Source organism: Cnephaeus nilssonii (genome assembly GCF_951640355.1).
Source record: "Cnephaeus nilssonii genome assembly, chromosome: 4".
Lineage (NCBI taxonomy): Eukaryota > Metazoa > Chordata > Mammalia > Chiroptera > Vespertilionidae > Cnephaeus > Cnephaeus nilssonii.
Genome location: NC_137075.1, coordinates 46,589,684 through 46,599,818, shown reverse-complemented (window position 1 = coordinate 46,599,818; position 10,135 = coordinate 46,589,684). Strand labels below are relative to the sequence as shown.

The following is a 10,135-nucleotide window of genomic DNA, read 5'->3' as shown; positions in this document are numbered from 1 at the left end:
TTAATAAATGGTGCTGGGCAATGTGGACAGATACATGCAAAAAAATGAAACTAGACCACTAACTTACCCCATACACAAAAACAAACTCAAAATGGCTAAAGCCTTGAATGTAAGACAGGAAACCATAAAAATCCTACAAAACTCCATAGGCAACAAAATTGCAGACATATGTCGTAGCAATATCTTTACAGACACAGATCCTAGGGCAAGAGAGACTAAGGAGGAAATAAACAAATGGGACTACATCAAAATAAAAAGCTTCTGCACAGCAAAAGAAACCATCAACAAAACAACAAGAAAGTCCACTGCATGGGAGAACATATTTGCCAATGTTATCCACGATAAGGGTTTAATATCCAACATTTACAGAGAACTCATACAACTTAACAAAAGGAAGATAAACAATCCAATAAAAAATAAATGGGCAAAGGACCTAAATAGACACTTTTTGAAAGAGGACATTCAGAAAGCCAAGAGACATATGAAAACATGCTCCAAGTCACTAATTATCCGAGAGATGCAAATCAAAACAACAATGAGGTAACATCTCACACCTGTCAGAATGGCTATCATCAACAAATCAACAAACGACAAGTGCTGGCGAGGATGTGGAGAAAAAGGAACCCTCCTTCACTGTTGGTGGGAATGCTGACTGGTGCAGCCATTGTGGAAAACAGTATCGGGTTTCCTCAAAAATTTTAAAATGGAACTGCCATTTGACCCAGTAATACCACTTCTAGGAATATATCCCAAGAAAACAGAAACACCAATCAGAAAGGATATATGCACCCCTATGTTCATAGCAGCACAATTTACAATAGCTAAGATTTGGAAACAGCCTAAATGCCCATCAGCAGATGAATGGATTAGAAAACTATGGTACATCTACACAATGGAATACTACGCTGCTATAAAAAAGAAGAAATTCTTACCATTTGCAGCAGCATGGATAGAACTGGAGAGCATTATGCTAAGTGAAATAAGCCAGGCAGTGAAAGAAAAATACCACATGATCTCACATTATAACCTGATGAACAAAAAGATAGATACAGAGGCAGAGAAGCATCGAACAGACTGTCAAACTACAGCGGGAAGGCTGGGGAGAGTGGGGGTAGGGAGGCAGAGGTAAGAGATCAACCGAAGGACATGTATATATGCATATAAGCATAAGCTGGGGTGGGTGGGGGATGGGCATGTGCCAGGGGGTAGGAAAGGATGGGGAAGGTCAATGGGGAAAAAAAGAAGACATATGTACTTCTATTTGTAATACTGTAAATAATAAAAAAAAATGAACAGGACTAAAGCTTTTGCATCAACAGAACCAAAAGGTGACCTACATATTTACAAACAATACCTCTGATAAAGAGCTAATAATATCCAAAATACACAAAGAACTCATACAACTCAACATCAAAAAATAGAAAACCCAATTACAAAATGGGCAGAGGCCCTGGTCGTGTGGCTCAGTTGGCTGGAGTGTTGTCCCATACTCCAAAAGGTTATGGGCTTGATTCCTGGTCAGGGCACATACCTAGATTATGGGTTTTATCCCGTCATGACACATTCAGGAGGCAACCAATCAATGTTTCTCTCTCACGTGGATGTTTCTTGCTCTCTCTCCCCGCCTCTCTAAAAATCAGTAAAACATATCCTCAAGTGAGGATTTTTTTAAAAAATGGGCAGAGGAAAATTCCCTCAATAGGCAATTTTCTAAGGAAGACATACACATAGCCAACAGATATATGAAAAGATGCTCAACATCATTAGTTATAAGGGAAATGCAAATCCAAACCACATTGAAATACCACCTCACACCTGTTAATATGGCTATTATCAATAAGGTAAGAACTAGCAGTATTGGGAAAAACATGCAAAGGGAACCCTCACACACATTGGTGGGTATGTAAATTGGTGTAGCTACTATGCAAAACAGCATGGCGATGCCTCAAAAAATTAAGAATAGAGCTAACATAAGACCCAGCAATCCCTCTTCTGGTACCTATCCCAAAATTTTCAAAACAACTATTTGTAAGGATATATAATTCCTGCAGCATTATTCACAATAGCCAAGACATGGAACAACCTAAGTGTCCTTCAACAGATGACTGGAGAAAGAAGATATGGCACATATGGCATAAGTACTGTGGAATATTGCTCAGTCATAAAAAACATGAGATATTGCTATTTGCAACAACATGGATGGATCTTGAGAGTATCATGCTAAGTGAAATAAATCATATGTGGGATATAAAACCAAAAGCAACAAACAGCCTGGCTGGAGTGGCTCAGTTGGTTGAGTGTCATTCCGTGCACCAAAGGGTTGCCGGTTCGATTCCCAATCAGGACACATACCTCGGTTGCAGATTTGATCCCCAGTTGGAGTGCCTGCAGAGGGTAGTCAATCGATATTTCTCTCTCACATCTATGTTTCTCTCTCTCTCTCTTTCTCCCTTTCTCCCTCTCTCTCTCCCGCCCTCCCTCTAAGCATGTCCTCAGGTGAGGATTTTTTTTAAAAAGGCAATAAACAGGCTGGCGACTGCCTGAGCTCCAACCTCAGGCAGTCGCACTCTGCCCTTTAGGGGCTGTGTTTAGCCCCAGCACTTCTGCCTCCCCCAGCTCCCAGGCCTCTCTGGAGCCTGCTCACAGCGCCTCCACAGAGGCGGCCTCCTGAGGGTCTAGTTGTTTGTGGCGGCCTCCAGAGCTAACAGGCCAGGCCAGGATCGGTGGCCACGGAAAGGTGAAGCGACTGCTGAGGGAAACTCAGAGGACGTGACACTGTAAGAAGGCACCACCCGGAGCCCATCTACTCTCCGCGGGGAGCCCCAGCCCGAGGAAAACTAAAGAGGCGCAGGAGATCCGTGACTACCCGGGGACACAGCGCGATGCCACGGACTCATAAGAAGGACATGAACAGAGAGTTGAAGGCCCTGTTGGAGGGTCAGGCTAAGAAAACTCATCATGGAAACCAATGCTCGCCTGGAAACTATTACCCAGAAGCATGGAGACGGCTACAGGAAGGGGCAGGAGCCAATGGAGAAGCTTTATGATAAATATGAAGAGCAATTAGAGACTTTGTTTCAAAGCTGGAGAGAGCTCTGCAGAACATCAAGTTAGAAGAGCAAAAACTAAAGAAGTTGTTTCTCAAGCTACAAAACTGTTCCCAAAAGCTAGAAATATCCTAAACCAGAGCCTGCAAAATATTAAAGGTGCACGTGTCCAGTTCATACAGGATATGGCATGCTTAAAGATAAATAAAGAACAGCATGTTGCCAATGAAACAAAAGAATTTAAAGATGAATTGGCCCATTTGCACAAAAAGCTCGTGAATGATGCTCAACTGCAATATCTGGCCATTATTCAATACCCTGTTAACCAGCTAGCTGAGGACTCCAAAGAGAGAACTGGAACTTAAGATACATGATACAAGTATAACATTAGCTATGTTAGCATGGTTTAAAGTTTTCTAGTTGAAATCAGTACATCTTGTTTACCATCAGCTTGTTTGTTAAGGGCAAGAACCCTTGTCTGTTAAGCACTGAATGAATCCTAAACAGTTATGTGGGTAGCAGCAGTTCCAGTTAGATGTCTGAAGCTTGCAACCCTTTGGTAGCAATGGAGGTTTTTTTGTCCCTAACACTGTCAATTAACCATCAGCAATAAGTCGACATAATGTTAGGTTTTGGCCCCGGCAAATCTGTATCAATCCCCAAAGGTAGAAAGAGGGAGTATGGAATGTTGCATTGTTCTTATTTAAGCAAAAATAAAAATAAAGCATCCCCACCCCCCCAAAAAAAAAGGCAATAAATAGCCCCAGCTTGTTTTGCTCAGTGGACAGAGCATCGGCCTGCAGACTGAAGGGTCCCGGGTTCGATTCTGGTCAAGGGCACATGCCCAGGGTGTGGGCTCGATCCCCAGTAGGGGGCGTGCAGGGAGCAGCCAATCAATGATTCTCTCTCATCATTGATGTTTGTCTCTTTCTCCCTCTCCCTTCCTCTCTGAAATCAATAAAAATATATATTTAAAATAAAAATAAAAAGACAAACAAAAAACCCCATAATACAGACAACAGAATGGTGGTTACCAGAGAAGAGGGGTTGGGGAAGGGCAAAGAAAGCAAAGGGGGTAAAGTATATGGTGACAGAAGGAGACCAGACTTCAGATGGTGGGCACACAGTAGAGTACATACAGATGCAGTAGTATAAAAATGTATGCCTGAAACCTAAATAATGTTATTATGAACCAATGTCACCCCCCAAAAATTTTTGAAAAACCATATTAGAACACAAAAGTTTTTAATACTAATCATTCAAAGCTTTAAAACTATTAATGTTACAGCTTCTCCACATACTGCCTGATTAAAGTGCTGAAGGCATCACAGCCTCCCTCAAATTTTTCCCCCAACCCGTAGAAATAACCAAGGTTTCTCCTTCACTAAAAGTACATTCTGCTCATAGTTCCTATTAATAAAGCAATTTATATTTGCTACATAGACACTAATTAATTTGAACAAATTAATATGGCTAAAGCAAAAACCCAGCAACTTTCTTAATTCATAAAAACATGTATCTTCCCACTGGAATTACCTCCGGCCAAAATATACCGGGTTGAATGCATAGCATTGATGGAACACACAGAAACCAGGCATTCTCCACCAAGGAAAGAATGCACCTGCTTCCCTGTCTCATGGAAGATCTCCACCCGCCGTGGATAGGCCATGCTGCCAACTATGACACAGTCTTCTTGTTTAGGGTCCCACACAGCTCGGAACCGGGTCAGCCATCGCCCAGTATTGGTGTTGTGCCTAGTGAAAAAGAAAATGTTGTAAAAGATAGTTAGTGTTAAATAACTCAAGGTAGAAACAGGCAAAGAGTAAAGATGGCCTTGCTCCTAAATGCTGGTTTTCTCTGCCAAGTTTCTTTTCTTTTTTTTAATAGTAGGTATAGCTTTATCCCACAAACATATTTTCTTTTATATATATATTTTTTTTAATTGATTTCAGAAATGAAGGGAGAGGAAGACAGAGATAGAAACATCAATGATGAGAGAGAATCATTGATTGGTTGCCTCTTGCACTCCCCCTACTGGGGACCAAGCCCACAACCTGGGCATGTGCCCTTGACTGGAATCGAACCTGGGACCCTTCAGCCCACAGGCTGACGCTGTATCCACTGAGCCAAACTGGCTAAGGCTCTGCAAAGTTTCTTCTCTTTAAGTTACTGAGTTACCATCAACCTAATCTCCTTCTTCTTATAAGACTTAAACTCAGGAAACAGACAATGTCTTCTGTATTTTTTATGCCAGTGCTGAGTACAGTGGTTTGTTCTCAGTGGATGGTCACTGAGTGTCTATTGAAATAGCATTTTTTTGTTCACTATTTCCTAGCTCAGTGGTCGGCAAACCGCGGCTTGCGAGCCGCATGTGGCTCGCGAGCCGTGGTTTGCTGCTCTGTTGACTAATGAGTTTGCCGACCACTGTCATATACTACCCTTTACCTCTTTGCACACAATATGCCACAATTGCCTAATCCTCACAGCTTCCAACTACACGGCAACATTTAGTCTAATCCAGTGGTCAGCAAACTCATTAGTCAACAGAGCGGCAAACCGCGGCTCACAAGCCGCATGTGGCTCGCGAGCTGCGGTTTGCCGACCACTGTCCTAGCTCAACAGACTTTCCTCCTTTTTTTTAGCACATACAAATAGAAGAAGCCCTAGAAATAAGAAATATATAATCTGGTTATCACTGTTTTAACAAGAGCTGCTATTTCCATATTTGTATTCCCCTTATAACAAACCCCCAAATCAATTTATATTCCGTACATCTCTAAAGTAAAAAATACATTTGAGACTCAAAAAAAAATCATAAGGGATATCAGAAAATGTCTGCAAAAAAATGAAAATGAAAACACAACATACCAAAATTTCTGGGAAACTGTGAAAGCAATACTTATAGGAAAATTAATAGCAGTAAGCCCTTACATTAAAAAGATTTCAAAATCAACAACCTAACTCCACCTCAAGGAACAGAAGAAGGAAGAATAAGGAAAAAACCTTACTACACCTCCAAGAAAAAAAGAATAAACTAAACCAAAAGTTAGCAAAAGGAAAGAAATCATAAAGATTAGAACAGAAGTAAATAAAATAGAGAATAGAAAAACAACATAAAAAACTAAGAGTTGGTTTTTCAAAAAGATCAACAAAATTGAGAAAACCTTAGCTAGATTAAGACAAAATGCAAATAAATAAAACCAGAAATAAAAGAGGGAACATTACAACTGATGTCACAGAGATAAAAAGAACTATAAAAGAATACTATGAGCAATTATATGCCAACAAATTGGATAACCTAAAAGAAATGCATAAATTCCCAGGAACACACAACTTACCAAGACTGAATCATGAAGAAATAAAAAAAAATCTTATAGACCTACAACTAGTAAGGGGATTAAAACAGTTATCAAGCATCTCCCAAGTGGCTGGAATAGTGGGTAAAAAGAAAAGCCATTCAACTAAAAGAAGACAAACAATCCAAATGAAAAATGGGCAGAAGACCTGAATAGACATTTCTCCAAAGAGGACACACAAATGGCCAAGAGACACATGGAAAAATGCTCAAACTCACTAATCATCAGAGATATGCAAATTAAAACCACAATGAGATATCATCTCACACCTATCAGAATGACTCATCAAAAAAATCAACACCACCAACAACAACAAAATCAACAAACAAAAATTAACAAATCCGTGCACCAGGCCTCTAGTATGAATATAAGATCTTTGGTTAATCTCTTCCCACCCTCCCCACTTCCCTCTGAGATTCGTCAGTCTGTTCCATGTTTCCATGCCTATGCAATGAGGGTCTGCCCCTGGTGGTCAGTGAGCATCATAACTACCGGTCAAACAGTTGCTTAGGCGTTTATATATATACTAGAGGCCCAGTGCACAAAATTCGTGCACTCGGGGGTGAGGGGTGTCCCCTCAGCCCAGCCTGCACCCTCTCGCAGCCCAAGAGCCCTCGGAGGATGTCCAACTGAGAGCGTAGGCCCACTCTCTGCCTAAACCAGCAGTCAAACATCCTTACTGCTGCCACAGAGGCGGGAGAGGTTCCCACCACTGCTGCTGCACTTGCCAGCCATGAGCCCAGCTTCTGGCTGAGCGCACTGACCACCGGGGGGCAGGCTCCTACATTAAGTGTCTACCCCCTGGTGGTCAGTGCACATCATAGTGACAGGTCAGCCATTCAGTTGATTTGCATATTAGCCTTTTATTATATAGGATATGTGCATAGCCCATGGACACAGGCAATAGAGTAGTGAATACTTACAGGTTGGGTAGAGGCTGGGAGGAGGGTGGCAAAGAAGGAGTGAATGGGAGATGTTTGCAATACTATCGACAATAACAAATATATTTAAAAATGGAGGGAAAATTTCTTAAGGAAAATACTTTAAAAAAAGAAAGAAAAGCCCAGCCCTGGCCAGGTGGCTCAGTTGGTTGGAGCATCATCCCATACACCAAAAGTTTGCCAGTTCAATTCTTGGTCAGGGCTCATACCCAGGTTGCAAGTTCAATCCCCAGTCAGGGCACGTGCAGAAGACAACTGATCAATGTCTCACTCTCAGATCGATGTTTCTCTTTCTCTCTCTCTCTCTCTCTCTGGGTAAGGATTTAAAAAGAAAAGCCCAACAAAGAAAAACCCAGGACCAGATGACTTCACTGGAGAATTATAACAAATATTTAAAGAAGAATTAGCACCGCCCTAGCCGGTTTGGCTCAGTGGATAGAGCATCGGCCTGTGGACCCAAGGGTCCCGGGTTCAATCCTGATCAAGGGCACATGCCTGGGTTGCAGGCTCAGTCCCCAGTGGGGGGCGTGCAGGAGGCAGCAAATCAGTGATTCTCTCTCATCATCGATGTTTCTATCTCTCTGCCTCTCCCTTTCTCTCTGAAGTCAATAAAAACATTTAATAAAAAATAAAAAAAAGAATTAGCACCAGTGCTCTTCAAACTCTTTCAAAGAATTTAAGAGATAACACTTCCAAACTTCCTACACTCTTATATCAAACCCAGACAGGGGCTCTATAAGAAAACTAAAGATTAATATCTGTGATGAATATTGATGCAAAAATCCTCAATAAAATATTAGCAAACCAAATTCAATAGCACATTAAAGGATTATACACCATGACCAAGTTGGATTTATATTTGGAAAGCAAGGATGATTCAACATATAAAAATCAATGTAATATAATACACATTAACAGTATGAAGGACAAAAGCCATATGAGCATCTCAACTGATGCAGAAAAATTATTTGACAAAATTCAATATCCTTTCATGATAAAATCACTCAACAAACTAGGAAGAGAAAAACAATCTCAACATAATAAAGGCCATATATGAAAAGTCCACGGCTAATGTCATACTCAACAGTGAAAGACTAAAAGCTTTACCTCTAAGATCAGGAAAAAGGCAAGGATGCCCACTCATGCCACTTCTATTCAACAGAGTACTGGAAATCTGGTAAAACTAGAAAACTGGGTAGGACTAGAGACTGATCTGCCTAACTTGTAGGTCATTCACAACTTCATAGGCAACGTGAAGTGTCCTGCACATGAAGTGTCACCACTGAACCAACAAGCATTTGATTCGCAGTGATGGCAAACCTATGACACACGTGTCAGCACTGACACGCGTAGCCATTTCTGATGACACACGGCCGCATGCCGAGGATGAAACATTTGCTGCTCCTGAGGATGAAACATTTGCGACTAGAGTCTTGGAGTTAGTTTTTTCCTCAAAGTGAAACACTACCCGAGTTATGCTTAGTTTTTTGGCGAAGTTTGACTCACCAAGCTCAAAAGGTTGCCCATCACTGGATTAGGGGGACATATTCTGAGCATCACATGACTGTCAATTAGGTAAGAAAAAAATAAAAGGCATCCAGCCAAGTTGAAAAGGAAAAAGTAAAATTATCTCTTTGCATGACATGATCTTTTATGTAGAAAATCTTAGAGAGTACACACACACACACACATACACACACAAAAAAAAAATCCTGTTAAAACAAAGATGCAGGATACAAAATCAACACACAAAAATCAGTTGTATTTCTTCTACACACTAACCATGACCAATCTCTATCAAAAGCCCAATGGTATGTTTTGGGGAAGAGAAAACCAAAAATTCTAATATTAATATGAAATCTCAAGGGATTATGAATAGCCAAAACAATCTTTAAAAAGAAGCACCCTAACTGGTTTGGCTCAGTGGATAGAGCGTTGGCCTGTGGACTGAAGGGTCCCAGGTTCGATTCAGGTCAAGGGCATGTACCTTGGTTGCAGGCACATCCCCAGTAGGTGTGATGATTCAACATATAAAAATCAATGTAATATAATACACATTAACAGTATGAAGGACAAAAGCCATATGAGCATCTCAACTGATGCAGAAAAATTATCGATGTTTCTCTCTCATCGATGTTTCTCTCTCTCCCTCTCCCTTCCTCTCTGCAAAAAATCAATTTTTTTTTTTAAAAAAAGAAGAAGAACAAAGTAGGTGGCCTCAAATTTACTGTTTTCAAAACATACTAAGAAGCAACAGTAATCAAGACAGTGTGATACTGGCAGAAGTGCAAACCAATGGAAAAGAATAGGAAGCCCAGAAATAAACCCTCATGAATGTGTGGTCAAATGATCAAGAGTACTAAGACCACACAATGAGGAAAGGACAGTCTCTTCAACAAATGGTGCTGGGAATACAGTACTGGATATCTGCATGCAAAAGGATGAAGTTAGACAGTAAAAATTAACTCAAAATGGATTAAAGATCTAAACATAACACCATAAACTATAAAACTCCTAGAAGAAAACATAAGGAAGAAGCTTCAGGTATTGCATTTGGCAATGATTTCTTGGATATGACACCAAAATCACAGGCAACACAAGCAAAAATAGACAAACAGGATTACATCAAACTTTAAAACCCCTTTCTTATTAAAGAAGTTTGGACTACAGAGAATCACATTTCCCACGGCTACTCAATGCTGTTAACTTTTAATAAGAATACTTACACCAGAATCATCACCCTAGATAATCGTTTTAAAAACACAAATTAGAAACTAATAAACTAGAATAA

At 40.5% G+C, this 10,135-nt stretch overlaps 1 protein-coding gene across 2 annotated transcripts in view; it reads right to left on the bottom strand.

The window, feature by feature from the left end:
• Positions 1-3,335: 3,335 nt before the first annotated feature.
• The window catches only part of WDR76 (WD repeat domain 76), a 42,768-nt gene continuing 35,968 nt past the window's right edge, over positions 3,336-10,135 (bottom strand). Inside the window, exon 16 of one of the 2 annotated variants that reach the window (XM_079769806.1) lies at positions 3,336-4,801. In XM_079769806.1, the coding sequence (XP_079625932.1) occupies positions 4,546-4,801 (256 nt within the window). In that variant the 3' untranslated portion in view covers positions 3,336-4,545. The remainder of the gene's footprint in view (positions 4,802-10,135) is intronic. The other variant, XM_079769807.1, reaches the window with a different exon arrangement.